The following is a 17,764-nucleotide window of genomic DNA, read 5'->3' on the forward strand; positions in this document are numbered from 1 at the left end:
TTAAAAATGTGAAGTATTTCAATCAAGGCTAGAAACTTACTTAACACAGCAGAGGACTGGGCAAAGTTGCGGCAGGTATAACCTATGGAGAATAAGATATCAAAATGAAACCCTTTGAAAAACTTAGGGAAAAACTTCTGTGTTTACAGATAGAAGCTAGAAGGTAGCTCAGAAGTATATAGATGGAAGGTACAACCTAGATAGAAGGTACATCAAAGATAATCTTACATTAAGTTTTCTCAGAGCTGTACCCACTGGCAAATTTTATGAATTGGCAGTTGAAATGAATATGTTAATCTTTTGTTATCAAGCAGTTTGGTCCTGAGCCTGTAATCTCTCACAATAGCAAAAAAAAAAAATGTATTCTGACTATGCCCTAGTCATGTATTCACCTATTTATGAGATGTGAAAGTTTATCTTAAACAGCAATATGGCTATAATTAAACAAAACTTTTTATACCTCAAAATATGTTTCACTGTATATTTACTTGATATTTTCAAATATCCAAAGTGGTGTAAATCTTCAAATAAGACCTTAAAATTGTAACAATTTGAAAATAACATCAATTTTTACAAAAGAGTAACTTTTTTCAGTACTCCATTCTGTTCTTTACGCTTATACAATGTTGTGGCCTTTTAAAAATATGGTTGTCCAGGGGTGCCTAGGAGGTGCAGTGAATAGAGCAGAATTCAAATATGGCTTCAGACACTTAACACTTACTAGCCTTGTGACCTTGGGCAGATCACTTAACCCCAACTGCCCTGCCTTCCTCCCTCCAAAAAGCAAAAAAAATAAAATAAAATAAAAATATGGTTCTAGTCAATGTGACTTCTTTTGACTTTGTTTTACATCACTTCTCACATATCTTTCTATTCTTCAAGTCTGCTATTTTAATAATAGTAAAACAATATTCCATGATATTAACATTCCATTATTATTGAACTATTTCCCCAATTAATGGAATACATAGTTTCTAGGGGTTTTTTGCTATTATTTTGCTATCGTCATTTCTTATAGCACAATAGTATTCCACCACAATCAAACCCTCCAATTCGTTCAGCCGTTTCCCCATTGATAGAGATCTATTATCTAAATCTATTTGGTCCTAAATTTTTCCATTATTTATAGCTCTGACAAGCAAACTATTCCATGCTCCCCTAATTTGTTTATGGCATCACCCTTTTGTGTCTAAATCATATACCCATTTTGACCTTATCTTGGTATGTAGTGTGAGATGTTGGGCTATGCCTAGTTTCTACCACATGGTTCCCTAGTTTTCCCAGCAGTTTTTGTCAAATGGTGAGGTTAAAAAAAAATTCTTTAATGGTATTTATTCCAATTACATGTAAAGATAACTTTCACCATCCATTTATGTAAAATTCTGAGTTCCAAATTTTTCTCCCTCTCTCTCCTCCCTCCTCCCCAAGACAGCAAGCAATCTGATATAAGTTATACATGTACAATCACATTAAGCATATTTCCACATCAGTCGTATTGTGAAAGAAAAATTAGAACAAAATGGAAAAACCACAAGAAAGAAGAAACAAAAAACAACAAAAAAGTGAAAATAGTATGCTTCAATCTACATTCAGACTCCATAGTTCTTTCTCTGGATATGGTTAGCATTTTCCATCACGAGTTTTTTGGAACTGTCTTGGATCACTGTATTGCTGAGAAGAGCTAAGTCTATCATAGTTAATCATCATACAATGTTGCTGTTGTTGTGTACAATGTTCTCCTGGTTCTGCTCACTTCACTTAGCATCAGTTCATATAAGTCTTTCCAGGTTTTCCTGAAATCCAACTGCTCATAATTTCTTATAGTACAATAACATTCCATTACATTCACACATCACAACTTGTTCAGTCATTCCCCAATTGATGGGTATCCCCTCAATTTCCAATTCTTTGCTACCACAAAAAGAGTTGTTATAAATATTTGTGTATATGTGGGCCCTTTTCCTTTATGATCTCCTTGGGATATAGACCTAGTAGTGGTATAGCTGCATCAAAGGGTATGCACAGTTTTATAGACCTTTGGGCACAGTTCTAAATTGCTCTCCAGATAGCTGGATCAATTCACAACTCTACCAACAATGCATTTGTGTTCCACGTTTCTCATATCTTCTCCAACATTTATCCAAATGGTGAGTTCTTGTCCCCAAAATATGGACCTTTGGATTTATCCAACACTAATAAATTACTCTGGTCATTTACTATCATATATTTTATACATAATCTGTTCTACTGATCCACCATTCTATATCTTAGCATGATTGTTTTAATGATTACCACTTTATAATACAGTCTGAGATCTGGTATAGTTAGGCCACCTTCCTTCACTTTTTTTTCCCATTGATTTCCTCGATATTCTTGATCTTTTGTTCTCACAGATAAATTATTATTTTTTCAAGTACTATAAAATAATCTTTGGTAGTTTGATTGGTATGACACTGAAGAAACAGATTAATTTAAATAGAATTTTCATTTTTATTATGTTGGCTCAGCTTACCCATGAGCAATTAATATTTTTCCAACTTTATATCTGACTATTTGTGTGGTATTTTGTAATTGTGTTCATATAGTTCCTCAGTTTGTCTTGGTGGGTAGGCTTCTAAGTATTTTATACTGTCCACCCTTACTATCTTTAACTATTATCTTTAGGGAATATTCCCAGACCTAGAGTTGCTAGATTCAGGGGAATGATCATTTTTGTGACTTCTAATATATACTGCCAGGTTGTTTTCCAAAAGCACATACCAATCTATAATTCTACCAACAATGTAAGAGCATGCCTGTTTCCCTGAAGCTGACATTTAATTTTTTGAAATAAAATTCTGTTGATTTTTTTTTGCATTTTATATCACCAGAATTTCTCTCAGTATCTCTTCTCCTTTCCCTCTCAGGAAACCAGCCCATATAATAAACACTTTTCAAAGAAGAAATAGGAGGAAAAGATTTTTTTTAAATCCAAATCAGTTAACACATTGAAAAAATATGAAAATATATGTAATTGACCACACCTGGGAACCTCATCCCTCATCCCATATGGGATGAGTTATTTTCTCATATCTCTTCTTTGGGGTCATGCTTGCTCTTTACAATTTTGCAAAATTCACCTCTGACAGATTTTTTTATTGTCCTTTTCCCTTATTTCATTGTAATCATTGTGTATTTTTTTTACTCTACTTACATAACTCTGCATTAGATTATTCTCTGTATTCATCATATTCTTCATTTCTTATAAAATGGTAATATTCTATCACATACACATACCAGAATTTGTTCAGCCATTCCCTAACTGATGGGAACTTACTGTTTCCAATCTTTGCTACCATAAAAACGTGCTGCTATATTTTGGTGAAAGTGGAGACATTTTCATCAAAGACCTCACTGGAGTAGAAAGCCTAATAGCTTAATCTCTGAACCAAAAGGTATGGAGAATTTAGTCATTTTATATATTTCAAATTGTCTTCCAAAATGATTATATTGATTCACTACTCCACAAACAATGTACCAGAGTGCCTACCTTCCCACAACCCTTTTAACACTATTTTAAACATTTTTAAACTTTTTATTTTAACCTTTGTCAATTTTCAGGGTGTGAAGTAAAACCTCGTAATTGTTTAGATTTAAATTTCTCTCATTAGTGATTTTGAACATTTTCCACACAACTGTTAACAGTTTATAGCTCTTTTAGGAACTGTTTGTTCATGTCTTTGGACGACTTGTCTATCAGGGAAGGCTTTTGGGTTTTACATGTATCTGCTAGTTTCTTTGATACCACATTCTTGTCTGAGAATTATAATGTAAATTTTTTTTTTTTACTATTGGAATGATTTCTGTCTTATGCGAGCCACATTAATTTTGTTGTGTAGCTTTTCAATTCCATGTAACCAGTTGTCAACTTTATCTTTTGTAACTGCCTCTATCTAGTTAGGTTAAGAACATTTCTCCTTGGGGCGGCTAGGTGTCACAGTGAATAGAGCACCGGCCCTGAAGCCAGGAGGACCTGAGTTCAAATCCGACCTTGGATATTTAACTCTTACCCGGCCCTTTGACCTCCGGAAAGTCACTTAGTCCCAATTGCCCTGCCTTCCCCCCTCCAAAAAAAAAAAATTCTCCTTCCCAGTTTGTGAAAGGTATTATTATATGTTTGTTTCTCTTCCAATTTTTTTCTAATGGTTTTATCTTTAATATTAAAGTCATATATTCATTTGGAATTTATCACAGAATATGGTGTAAGATGTTGGTCCTAAGCCAACTGCCAAACTGCTTTCAATTTTCAAATCAACTATCAAAAAGGGAGTTATTTCCTCAAATGAATTCTGTTGAGGTCTGTAAAAAATATATATTATATATATATATACACTTTTTTTTTTTGCTTTTTTTGGAGGGTGGAAGGCAGGGCAATTGGGGTTAAGTGACTTGCCCAAGGTCACACGGCTAATAAGTGTGTCAAGCGTCTGAGGCTGCATTTGAACTCAGGTCCTTCTGACTTCAGGGTCGGTGTGGTGCTCTATTCAATGTGCCACCTAGCCACCCCTTAAAATAATTCTTTGATAGTTAAACTTATAAATTAACTTTTGATGGTTAAACCTGCAAATTAACTTTAGTAGTGCTGAAATTTTTAGTATACATGCATGACATAAGCCCAGTGCACTGAATATTCTTGCTGTTACATAAGTTTTTATTTTTTCATTTTTAAGGGGCATTTTGTAATTTAATATATAGAAATATTTAGTGTGCTCTGGTAGCTTCATCGCTGAATATTTTGTGGGTTTTTTTAAATTTTCTTTTTTTTAATTATTTTTTATTTTAATTAATTTGTTTGTTTCCTTTTAGTTTACAGGATTCAATTCCACAATTCCTTGAGTTTCACATTTTGTCCCCCTCCCTCCCCTCCCCCCCATGGCGGCATATAGTCAAGTATAGGATCTGTAAATACTTTCACATTATACATTAGTCAGGTTATAAGGACGGATTGTCCCAGCTGGAATGAAAAATGGTAAAGAGGACATAAAACCAAATAAGAGAAGGAAAAAGATCAGGTATTTTGCTTCCACCTGGATATAAACTCAGTTCTTTCTCTGGATGCACAGAATATTTTGTGTTTTGTATTTATTTGGAAAAAGAGTCCCTTTTCTATTACTGCCTCTTGGATTGTTATGTAGAAATGTTGTCGATTTTTATGGATTTATTTTGTAGCCTTCAACTTTGTGGAGACTAATTGCCTCCATTAGTATCTTTGCTGATTCCTAGGACAGGAGTGGGGAGCCCTTGGCCTCCAGACTACATACAGTCTTCTACGTGGCATGGAGACTGAGGGTTCCCCATCTTTGCCCTAGAATTTTCTTAATAAATCATCATTTCATCACAAAGGGATAGTTTTATCTCCTCTTTGCTTATCTTTACTCCTTTGATTTTTTTCTCGTCTTACCGCTATCTCTAGAATTTCCAGAAATATGTCAATGGAATTTCTCTTTCTATCTCTTCTTGCTGGATTTTTTTTAAATATACAAAAAAAGACATCCTGCAACCTTTCTGAAGTTAATTATCTGGATCAGATTTTCAGTTGATTCTCTAGGGTTCTGTAAGTAAACTATCATTAGCATCTGAAAAAAGTGATAGGCTTGTTTCCTTATTTCCTATACTTATTCTTTCAATTTTTTTAAATATACAAATATACATATACAAAATATTTTAATATACAAAAAAAGATATCCTGCAACCTTGCTGAAGTTAATTATTTGGATCAGATTTTCAGTTGCTTCTCTAGGGTTCTGTAAGTAAACCATCATTAGCATCTGCAAAAAGTGATAGGCTTGTTTGCTTATTTCCTATACTTATTCTTTCAATTTCTTTTTCTTATCTTGCTATAGCCAGCATTTCCAGTATAATACTGAATAATAATTGTGATGATGGACTTACTTGCTTCACCCTTGATCTTACTGGAAAGGCTTCTGGCTTATCCCAAGTACAAATAATGCCTGCTCTTGGTTTCAGATAGATACCACTTATTTTAAGGAAATTTTTTCTCCTGTATCTAGTATGTTTTTTTTTTTTTAAACAGGAATGAGCATCATATTTTGCTAAGGGCTTTTTCTTAATATATTGAAATAATCACATGATTTTTGTTGCTGATAGGGTCAATTATGCTTGTAGCTTTCCTAACATTGAATTAGTCCTGCATTCCTAGTATAAATCCAGTGTAGTCATAGCATATGATCTTGTAATTTATGATTGCAACCTCCTTACTATTTATTTTACTTAAAATTTTTGCATCAATATTCATTAGGAAAATTGGGTCAATAGTTTTATTTCTTTGTTTTGGCTCTCCCTAGTTTATGTATTCATATTATATCTGTGTCAAAGAATGTGATGGGACTCCTTCTTTACCTATTTTTGCAGTTTATGTGGCATTGGGATTAACTGTTCTTTAAATATTTGGTAGAATTCAATTATAAATCCATCTAGTCCTGATCTTTTTTTTTAGTGAACTTACTTATGGCTGATTCAATTTCTTTTCCTATAACAGTTATTTAAATATTCTATTTCCTGTTCTGTTAATTTGGACAATGTCTATTTTTGTAAATACTTATCCATTTCACTTAGATCATCAGCATTATTGGCATGTAGTTGGGCAAAAGAGCTCCTAATAATTGTTTTTATTTCCTCTTCATTGGTTGTGAATTCACCCTTTTAATTTTTGTTATTAGTCATTTGGTTCTCCCTCTTTCTCTAAAAAAAAAATCACATTAGTGAACAGTTTATTTTTATTTTTTTCCAAAATGTATATATTTCTTTATGCATAGTAGACACAAGTTAATTTTTGTAGGTGTGTGTGTGTGTGTGTGTGTGTGTGTGTGTGTGTGTGAGCACTCATGTGTGTGCTCAAAGGCTTAATGTAGAAGGAGACTGGGTATCTTCTTGGAGATGAAAAAGGACATTCCAGGCCTTGATTGGAGTAGGGGGCAGGGGGAATAAGACAATTTGTGCTGAAGTATGGAGGTGGGAGATGAAATAGTCACGCATGAAGAACAGAAAAGTGGCCAATTTTTCCACTGAATGTAAACAGAATACAGAAAAAGACTGGAAAGGTAAACTGGGGGCAGGATGAGAAGGGCTTAAATGTCAAAGAGAATAGCTTATATTTGATCCCAGGGAAAGTATAAAACTATTGTAATTTATTGATTGGGGGAGTGACAGGGATTTTTCCTTTGGGAAAAATCACTTCAGCAGTTGTATGAAGGATGCATTAGTATAAGGGAAGTTTGAGGGGAGATCAATTATTGTAAGAGTCCAGATAAAAGATAATAAAGGCCTGAACTAAGGGGATTATCAAGTAGTTAGAAGTGGTTAGAAAGGGAAAGATAGAGAGCAGATGTGAAGTGAACACAACATTTAGCAACTAATGAGATATATCGGATGACAGAGTGTGAAGATTAAGGAAGAGTTGGAGGTTTGGAACCTAGGTGACTGGAAGGATAGTGGTACTCATGACAGCTATAGAGAAGTTTGAAAGAAGAGTAGTTTGAGGGACTGAAAATTCTGGACATGCTGAAGTTGAGGTATACAGTTAGAAATGCTCAAAAGGCAGCTGGGCTGTTGAACTGGAACTTAGAAAAGAGTAGGATTGACTACATAGCCTAGGAGTTATCTTCACAGAGATAATTAAACCTATGGGAGTTGATGAGGTCACCAAGTGAGAGTGTAAAAAGAAAAGAGCAAAAGGCCTAAAATACAGCCTTAGGGTTCACCCATAGTTAAGAGGCTTGACAATGGTAATGATTTGACAAAGGAGATAGAGAAAAAATAGGAGGATGAGAACCAGGACAGAGCAGCATCACAAAAATCCAGAGAAGTGGTGCTCAATAATGTCAAATTGTCAAATGTTGCAAAGAGGTCAAGAAAGATAAGGACTGGGAAAAGGCTCTTGGATTCGGCCATTAAAAGATAATTGTTAACTTTGGAAAAAACTAGTTAAATAGTGGGGGAGGTGGGAAGCCAGATTTACAAAGTGTTGAGAAGTGAGAGGAGAGAAAGTGGCTGGAATGTGGCTAAAGAGAAAGATACATGATGAGAGCTTAAGGAGATAGGATAGTAAGAATTTTTTGAAAAGGGGCAATAAAGGAACCAGCTGACTAAGGATCAGAGAGGGAATGATGATGGTGGCAATCTGCTAGGGAAGACTGGAAGGGATGGATTATGGGTAAATGTAGAATTGGTTGGCCTAGGATGAGAAGAGCCACTTATTCATTAGAGACTGGAGTAAAGAGAAAATGATGACTTTAAAGAACTATGACATGTAGAGAAAGGGGTGGAACTTGTAGCAAATGGCTTTCATTTTCTCATTAAATCCAGTTCAGCTGCATGATTTTCAGAGGTATGTAAACAGGCATTAAGGAGATAGAGTAGGAGTATTCATTCCAAGGTTGAATTTTGGTAAGATGTGAGCCTGCATGGGAAAAGAACAAGACAGTAAGAGATTCAAGAGTGGAAGACAGTAGGCAGTTGAACTGCTTAACCAATGAATGGAGTTTGGAACTGGAGGAAAGTGAAGCCAGAACAGAGGTGATAACCTGGGAAAGTACTGAGGAGTAGAAAAACTGATGGTAAGGGTGAGATGTCAGAATAAGTACTCTTAAGCATACTGTGATTCACATCTCATCCAGCTGTGCACACCAGCTCTCTTGTCATCCCACCCTTCTTCTGTGTAAAAAGCTTGAAAATTCAATAACTCAGGAATCAACTCACCATCTTTGTGAATCTCAGGATATTTCTTTCTTTGCCCATTATTCTCATATGTGTTAGTTCCTCCTAATTATTACTCGCATTTATCTATCAATTTATGGTTTGAAAAGTGCTTCATATGTTATCTCATTTAGACCTTATTAAAACATAAATTCTCTGAGAATAGGGACAGAATTACTTTTATAACCACAGTGCCTAACTCACAGTAAGCCCCTAAGAAATGCCTTTATTTTGGTCACATTACTCATTTGATCAAAGAATATTCAGTAGCCCCCAGTCTACCAAATAACCTTCGAACTCCTTTTGCCTGGCACTAAAAAATCTATATAATTTGATGCCTACCTTTCAAGCACAATCTCTTTTCTCCATGCTCTGTACTCTATGGTCAGCCAAATTCTCTACTTGTCTCCCTATTTTGCTCATTCAATAATTATTTAACCTTTAGAGTTCAACTCAAATGTAATCAATTTCTCTACAAAGTTTCACTGATCCATGAAAGGCCTTCATGTAGCATTTGTTTTGTAATTCTCAAATACACTTACCATGTAATGTTTTATGCTCTACTTTCTTAGTTAAGTATATGATCTTCTCTTGTTAAGTATATGATCCTTTCCTTTTCAATTACTGTTCAATCCACATTCTTCCTCCCAAATACAGGTGTGCCTCAAGGTTCTACCTTAGACCCTCCTCTCTTTAGTCTTCTCCAGGACTGTTTTTAACTTTCTTTGTTTTCCCTAGCACTTAGCATACTGCCTGGAATGTACTAAGTGCTTAATAAAGATTTGCTGATTGGAGACATCAGCTTTTCTGGGTTCTGTTATCTCTACATAGATGACTATAAGATGATTTATACAGACAGTCATAATCTCTTGAGTTCCAATCCTGAATGAATTACCAAAAGCTTATTGGATATTTCAAACTAGATGTCCTATAGGCATCTCAAACTTACCATGTTAAAAACAGACCTCATATTTCCCCCCAAACTTACTACTTCTTCTAACAAAAGTACTGCCATTTATCTAGTCACCCAAGTGAGAATTGAATCTTCCTTCCCTTCATTCAGTCTATCAGGCAAGTCTTGCTAATTCTACTTCCATAACATCTTTTCATATATCCCTTTTTCTCTACTAAAAGGCCATAACTTGGTGCAGGCCCTCACCACATAGACTACTACACTTGCTTTCTAACTCTCCAATCCATCCTCCATATAACTGCCAAAGTGGTATTCTTAAAAGTACAGACCTGGTCATGTCACTCCCCTGTTCAACAAACTTCAATTACTCCCTAGTTCCTCTAGGATAAAATAAAAATTCCCCTTGTTGGGTATTAAAAGCTGCTCACAACTTATCTCCAAATCTTTTCAGACATTTTATAAATTACTCCCTTTCCTGCATTCTACAATCCAGTCCAAATGTTTTCTTGCTGTTCTTCAAACATGATATCCCATCGCCATGCCTTTACCCAATCTGTCCCACATGTCTGGAATGTACTCCCTTCTTTAATTTTGCCTCTTGGAATTGCTATCTTCCTTCAAAGTTCAGTTTAAGCACCACCTCCTTCCTATATGAGGCCTTTCTTGATCTCCCAGATGCTAGTACCCTCTTCCAAAATTACCTTTATTTATTTCATACATACTTATGTCTACAATTTTCTTTGCCTCATCCAATGTAAACTCACTAATGGCAGAACTTGTTGCATCTTTGTTTTTGTACCACTAATACTCAGTAATACAGTACCTAGTACATGGCAGATATTTAATAGCATTTATTAAATTAATCAACTAAGAATCTTAGTTGATTGATTCATAATCAACCTCTAAGCACTGCTTTCAAGACTCAATCAACACCAGCTTTTCTCATGAAGTCAACCCTGTTCAACCTATATTGAGTTCTCCCCTCTCTGGTCAACTGGAATTGAGGTAGCTATATATGTGCTAGCACTTGATTCTTATACGGTCTTACATGGTTTAATTCAACAATTCAAATCATTAAAGAACAATGATTTGTAGTCAGAGGAACTGGTTTTGAATCCCAATTCAACTACATACTAGTTTTTCAACTTTGAGCAAGTCATTTCACCTTTGTGGGTCTGTCTTCCTGATTTGTAAAATGAGAGTCTATACTAGACGGCCTCTAAAAGTCCCTTCCAGTCCTAACTCATATGATGCTGCATTACAATTATGATTGTATCTTACATTCATGAAAGCAGGACCTTTATCTTATCTATATTATCTTCAGTGTTTAACCACAGGTCTCTCAAGTGTAATAAAGTAGAAAGACTGATAGACTTTAGAGGATGCCTGGGTTCAAATGCAGCTCTTGAACTTACTGTTGTGTAACATGCATAAGTAAAAACCTCTCTAAGCCTCAGGTTTTTTACCTGTAACATGGGAATAACATCTGTTATGTACCTACCCCATGGGGACACTGTGAGAATCAAATCACAATGTACTTATTAAAGTGCTCTGGAAATCTTAAGGCACTACATAAATGTCATTTATTTAATGTTGTGGAATGAATTATTAGAGGTTGTGACATCATAACATTAATGATCAAAGGGTTAAAACTTGCAAAGAAGAAAAAGATGGGGTGGGTCTGAGCAGGTAGTGGTTAATTCAAATTCAAGGTCATACCTCTACCATTTTAGAAATAACCTTGACAATTTCTGTTATTGGACAGAAATATACAGCCTCAGTATCTTCCCCAAGCATTTAATCTCAGGGAATCTGACTGGGCAGTTGGTGTGGGAGGTAGCATGGGGTGGTAAGGAGAATGACAGAAAAACATCAAAAAGAGACCCTGAAAAGACTGAAAGAATGCTCAACTATAAGGGTCTAGGTCAGGATAATCAGGCAGCCACAGATAAGCAAGTACACTAGGACTGGACTGTTAACAGGTCTAACCTAAGAAATTTGGACTACGTCAGTATTACCAATGATATTGTAATGAGACAGGACATCCTGGCTCCTACCTGAATGATCTGTGGGAATGGGTAGAAAAACAACATCTTTAAAAAAAAAAAGAAAAGACACTAACACCTGTGAGCTTCCTCAAATGTGAGGAAGGATATGCTTAGTGAATAAGAAGACCTATATTTCCAGGAAAAGTGAGTGGAGTGGATTTTAGCTATAGTATCTGCTTCAAGGTTATTTCCTATAGCTGCCAAATAAATCCAGGTGTTCACTACCAGTGAGGCAGTAAGAAGATAAAATCCAGGTCACTCTCCTCTACTTCCAAAAATCATAAAAGAGAAAAAGAGTTGAATGCATAAATATTTCAGGAATATATGAGTAAATGACTATTTAAGTGGTTGAAATAAAGACAGCCTTTTATGCAACACAGATGACTAAATCCATAAAAAAAGCTTTAACAAAATAAATATTGTTTAAGCCTAGCTGTGAGTGATCTTGGGCAAACCATTTAACTTCACAGTTCCTCAGTTTCATCATCTGTAAAATGGGTATCATATACTCCTGCCCTCACAGGATTCAGGCAACATATTTAACAAACGTTTAAGCCTAAACAGGGCACTAGGACACAAAAGCAGTCTATGATTTCAAGAAGCTGGCATTCTACTGAGGAATTATCACAAGGCAAATCACTCTGCAAAGTCTGAAGTAATAAATAAATGTGAATCATTACTATGACACCTGGTTAAAGGCCTTAGAACGTGGTAACATTTCAAACGAACTTTTAAAGGCATTCTACCAAATCACACAAGGGTCAAGGACAAGCAAAACAGAACTTTTTACATTTACCACAGTTGAACAGGAGATATCTGTTGCTCCAAAGAAATATCTATTTTTCTTTCTAATGAAAACCTATTTCCTCATTAGTAATTAGTTTACAAAATATTCTGGAGTAAATGTGAAAAAAGTCTTCCTCAGAAAGCCAATCTGAAATTGGAGGCAGGGGAAACATCAGGTAGTATGGTATTGAGAGAGGATTCCCAGACTAGTTACATAATATATTTAACCAATGTCAGTTACTGAAACCACAGAGTAAACTATCAGGTTCTTTTCAACAAAAAATCATACCAGTTTCCAATTAATTTAAGTCACTTCACAACTAGCAGCTTCAATGAACTTTGGCCTACATTCCAGTTTGCCAGCTAGGGAGAGATTAACCTTTGCCCTATTTTCTAAACTTGCCAGCAAACTGAAACAAAATAGCTCTAAGCCTTATGAAAATGCCACATATGTCTTCCACTAACTGGGGTTTCCTAAAGAAGAATAGATTATGTTGAAACTGCAAACAGTATAATCATTTTCTAAACATCTCAAGTCGGGGGAGGGGGAATTAGATTAAATTAAAAAGGAAGGTTAGTAAAAATACCCATTCTGCCAGGAAAAACACCTTCAATTTACAAAAACAAAGATAATTCATTCAACACTTACCTAATTTGAAAGCTATATTAGAGAGAGGTAATAACTTTTTTCCCATTGCTACCGAAGACAAAGGGTTCAGAATTCAGTGTTACAAAGTTAATTTTGGCTATATCGAATTCACTAGGAAGCCATTTAGCAGCAAATTTACACAAAGGTCATAAAGTCATTAGTTCCTAAAAGTGAGAAGTCAATTTCTTATTTTTAAATAGGTTGATAAGTTATTAGGCTTAGGTTCAGGGAAATTTAAGACAGAGGTTACATTCAATATACAAAAGTAGAAAAAAATATCTCTAACCATAACCTTCAACTAGTCAAAATCTGTGGCTACATTAAAAACTTTAAAATATTTTATGATTACAATGGGTTAATGATCTCATTAGTGTAAATACTCCCCAGGAAGATATCAATTAATACCTGCCTTCCTATTCCGTGTGATTTTTTTGTACATGTTTTTCTGTAATTACAATCTCAGGTTTGTATGGTTTTTGGCCTAGACATTTAATATCATTTGTGTGGTGAACTCTAGATGTAGAAATTTTTTACCAACTCATCAGTAATTTATAATTCAGAGATCTACCTGGTAGCCGTGAAAGGTTAAGTGACTTGCTTAGGGTCACACAGACAGTATGTGTCAAAAACAGGACTTGAACCCAGGTCTTCCAATCTCTACTACTCCCCCCCTTCACTTTTTTTTTTTTTTTGCTTTTTTGGAGGGCAATTGGGGTTAAGTAACTTGCCCAAGGTGATATGACTGATACGGTATTTTTTTGTGTGGGTGTTAAGTTTCTGAGGCTGGAACAGAACTCGGGTTGGGGCCTGCACTTTACTCACTGCGACACCTAGCTGCACCCCCCCCCCCTTCACTTTTAATAAGAATTAATTTACATGTAACTTTAAAATATGCAAAGTGCTTTACATATATTATCTCATTTGATCCCCATAAAAAAAGCTGTGAAGTAGGTTCCCATATCATCCTCATTTTACAGATGCAGAAACTGAGACTGAGAGAGGTTAGTTAAGCAGTTTGCCCAGTTAAACAGCTAGTAAGGATCTGAGATAGGTTTCAAACTGGGATCTTCTTGACTCCAAGACAAGCATCTCATCTACTACACTTACTTATTCTATGCTAGGCCTCTCAACATCAGCATAAATGAAAACAATTTTGAAATGATAAAAAATATGGAATCACAGAATGTTCCAGCTAGAAAGGATCTCAGAGATCAACTCTAAAATGGAGGATTGGAATAGATGATGAAACAAAACCCAAAAATTAAAAAGAAAGATCGGCTCAAGATCACCCCCTGTGGTAAAACAGACTGGACTTCAGATCATCTGATTCCTATGCTCTTAATTAACTCTGTAGTCAGAAGACTTGAGTTTCAATTGAATATTTTATTAATACAGTCTCACCTTTTGATGCATTAGCATATCATAACTATTTGAAGACAAGTTAAATAAAACACCAGGGCTAAACCTCCTAAGGGGACAGAGTCACATGAAGTTAAATAGGAAAGAAAATCTCCCAAGTCCAAACTTATAAGTCACCTCACCCACACTAATTCTTTTTACTGCAAAGTTACTCCAGAAAGTGACTTTTTTTTTGGTCAGAACTGCTTTTTCCTTTACTCCATCAGAAATTCCTAACACAATGGAATTCAAATCTGCTACCTGCTTATAATTTGCAGTCTTAATTGAGGTCCCTTAGAGTAGTCAGAAGCAACACTTGAACCCTAGTCTTTCTGACTGGTTCCTGGCATATAATAGTTAAATAAAAATTCCTACTGAATTGAACTGAAATCAAAGCAATCCAAAGTTGTCCCTTTACCCATTACACCACTATACAGTTGCTTAACTGCTGCGAGATCAGTAGAGCCTGAACCTGTGATGTTATTAATATAGGAAACCCTCTCTGCTGGACAACCCTTTTCCTGCAAATTACAGTCTTAGCGACCTAGTGTGCTGACAGGTTTAAGTGATTAGCCCAATGTCACACAGCTAGTATGTGTCAGAAGCCAGATTTGAAAGCAGTTTTCAAGTGCAGTTCCCTATCCACTATACCACAATAAGTCCCACCTGCTGCAAAATAGTTTAATTCCTGAAAACAAGTTGGGAATTATAATCAACTAACATTATCCACTCGACAAAAATTATTTCTCATATGAAGTATTTTCAACCTAATTTGCTAGTAGAAGTTCTGTACCATACTCTTCAAGAAAGGGTACTTTAAACAATAATTGCTAATAAAACTTAGTTTGCAAAGCACTTTAAGTACATTACAATCTCATTTAATTCGTGGAGATAGTAGCTATTCTTTCCCCCATTTTAGTGATGAGTCACAGATGGCTCAAAGAACTTTCCCATTGCCCTACCAGCTAGAAAGTGTTAGAGATGAGATTTGAACCCAAGTTCAGAGCTAGATACAAGACAACTGAAGGCAACAGAGAGGTGGAAATAAATGAAAGGGAAATTTTGACAGCTGAAATGCTGGGGTTAGGGAAGGTCCGGGTGGCAGCAGTGAAAAGAGCACTGAATCTGGAGTCAGGGGTCGACTTCTAACGTTGACTCCGCTGGTGACCTTGGCCAAGTGGCTTCCCCTCCCGGGGCTTCGGCTTCCTTGGGAGTTGGAGCGGGTGAGGGTGGGACAGGGGAAGAGGTGACCTCTGAGGTTCCTTTCAACTCTCAGGATGCAGGACTCAAGGATGAATGGAATGAGAGCCGCCGCCGGCTAAGCACGAAGTGAGACAGTGGGCGCGCTGGGGCCGGGACGCCTCGGGATCTGTCGGCCGGCTCGGGAGCCCGCCCGGGGGCGGGGTCCGGGGAAAGCGGTCAGCACCCTCCCCCACTCCACAGCCTCCCCAGCCACCCCCAGGGGGTCTTCGGTCGTCCCCGGCTCCGGGAGGCCAGCTCCCTCCCTCTCCCCGAACTCCCAGCAGCGGCCTCACCAGTGAAGCGGCGGGCGCGGGAAGCCGTCAGGCGGCTGAGGCTGCCAATTGCCCGGGAGGCCACCATCTTGGACGGGAGAGGGCGAATGCGAGCTCGCGCGGGGAGCCGGGCAGCCGGGAAGCAGGGGGCCTTGGTGCCAGGGACTCTGCCCGCTCAAGCCTGCCCCGTACAGTGCCGGAAGGGAACCGAGGAGGGGGACGAAGCTTCCGCAGGCACCTCTTGTCCTCTGCTCAGGAGGACGCGGACGGAGGAGCCTACCCTTCTAGTCTCTAGGGCAGAAGACGCCCCATCGCATAGGGGCGGGGCTGCGGAGAGTTTCTGTCAGGCGAAGGCCAGGGCAGCTAGTGGACGGGTATGCCGTGGGAGAGAGGGGGGAGGGAGAGTCGGGGTGAAGTACGGGACCGGAACCGATGGAAGGAAGGAGGGGCGGGCGGGGCGGGGTCATTTATAGCCCGCGGCTTCTTGTCAGTCAAGTTCAGCTCTAGTTTGCAGGATCTCTCCCGCTGAAGGTCGGACAATCTTAGAGCTGAGGTGAGCCCGGAGGGAGAGCGCTTGCTCCCGAACCCATCCGAGACGGGCCTCTTTCTTCCCCGCTGCCTCCCCAGCCCTGGCTCGGCCCGGGCCCGCGACAATCGGGGACGGGGTGTGGTGGACAGATGGATGGGACCGGGGCACGGGGAATAGGGTGACTCGTGATCGCGGGAGAGCAGTTTCTCCCTCTCTGAGCCTCAGTTTTCCTACTGGTAAAAGAGGTTGGACTTAACCGCGTTGGGCCTCGGTTTACGAATCTGTAAAACGAGGGAATTGGACATCACCTCTCGGGGCCTTGGTTTGCCCATCTGTAAAATGCAGGAATTGGACTAGGTGACGCCTCTGGGCGGCCCATCCAATTACAGTCTGATCCAGCCTCTCTTCTCCAAATCCTGGAAGCTCTCAGCACACACTACATTTTACCAAAAACTTTGCTTGAGGCATATCCCCGGTGGTAGACTTTGCGACTATTTACTTATTTCTCTGTATAAATTTACGAAGTGATCTTTGACAAGTTTGTTAAAAGTAGGGCCGAAAGGCAATAAGCTGTCAGTGCCGGAACGGAGGCTCGAACCCAGGTCTCTGGCGCCTTTTAGAACGCAGATGTTGCTGGCTTTTTTTCCCTTTCCATAAGTCTTTAGTGATCGGGTGGGTCGGAGTCACCCGTTGTGCCCAAGTGTTGTTTTCTTGCTTCAGCCTTAGACCGACTCTCGGAGGGCTGTCTTGTTTGTGTGCCTTAGACTCGCAGTGAGTGCGGCCTTGTGACCACCAAAGAATGACAAAGAGAGGAACCAGTAGAGTGTGAGGCTTGGTCCTGTAAACAGCTAGTTCTGGGATTTGGAGAGAGGAGGAGAGATGTAAAGTAGGATCAGGAAAAAAAAGTGGTCGGTGGTTTCTAGAAAGGGAAGAGTAAATGAGAGGAAGCAGTTACTTCTTATATTTATATGGCCCTAAAATACTTTTTGGTACATTAGTAGAGGTAGCTGAGGTAGGATAGAGTTCTGGGGAAGTCATTTTGCCTTCAAGGGCCTCAATCTCCTTGTTTATAAAATTAGATTGGACTAGAGAATCTCTCAAATTGTATCTTTTTTATCTTTGAAGTTTTATCTTTATCTCCCCAGGTAGGCAGAGCTGGCACCCCATTTGATG

The 17,764-nt window shown here is 38.0% G+C and overlaps 2 protein-coding genes across 4 annotated transcripts in view; one reads left to right on the forward strand and one right to left on the reverse strand.

Moving 5' to 3' along the window:
• HADHA (hydroxyacyl-CoA dehydrogenase trifunctional multienzyme complex subunit alpha) overlaps nucleotides 1–16,215 on the reverse strand; it is a 60,632-nt gene extending 44,417 nt beyond the window's left edge. Inside the window, exons 1-2 of the mRNA XM_069072016.1 lie at nucleotides 16,084–16,215; nucleotides 41–82 (exon numbers count right to left, since the gene is read on the reverse strand). Coding sequence (XP_068928117.1) covers nucleotides 41–82; nucleotides 16,084–16,150 — 109 coding nt within the window. The 5' untranslated portion in view covers nucleotides 16,151–16,215. The remainder of the gene's footprint in view (nucleotides 1–40; nucleotides 83–16,083) is intronic.
• Nucleotides 1–17,764, forward strand: part of HADHB (hydroxyacyl-CoA dehydrogenase trifunctional multienzyme complex subunit beta) — a 228,772-nt gene that overhangs the window by 166,316 nt on the left and 44,692 nt on the right. Inside the window, exon 2 of one of the 3 annotated variants that reach the window (XM_069072018.1) lies at nucleotides 16,552–16,615. The gene's annotated coding sequence lies outside the window, so the exon portion shown is untranslated. Of the gene's footprint in view, nucleotides 1–16,297; nucleotides 16,437–16,460; nucleotides 16,616–17,764 lie in introns of those variants that run through there. The other 2 variants (XM_069072020.1, XM_069072017.1) reach the window with 2 other exon arrangements.

This window comes from Petaurus breviceps, unplaced genomic scaffold, assembly GCF_028583685.1.
Source record: "Petaurus breviceps papuanus isolate PSGF00001 unplaced genomic scaffold, PetGlider_PUasm1.0 90845, whole genome shotgun sequence".
NCBI lineage: Eukaryota > Metazoa > Chordata > Mammalia > Diprotodontia > Petauridae > Petaurus > Petaurus breviceps.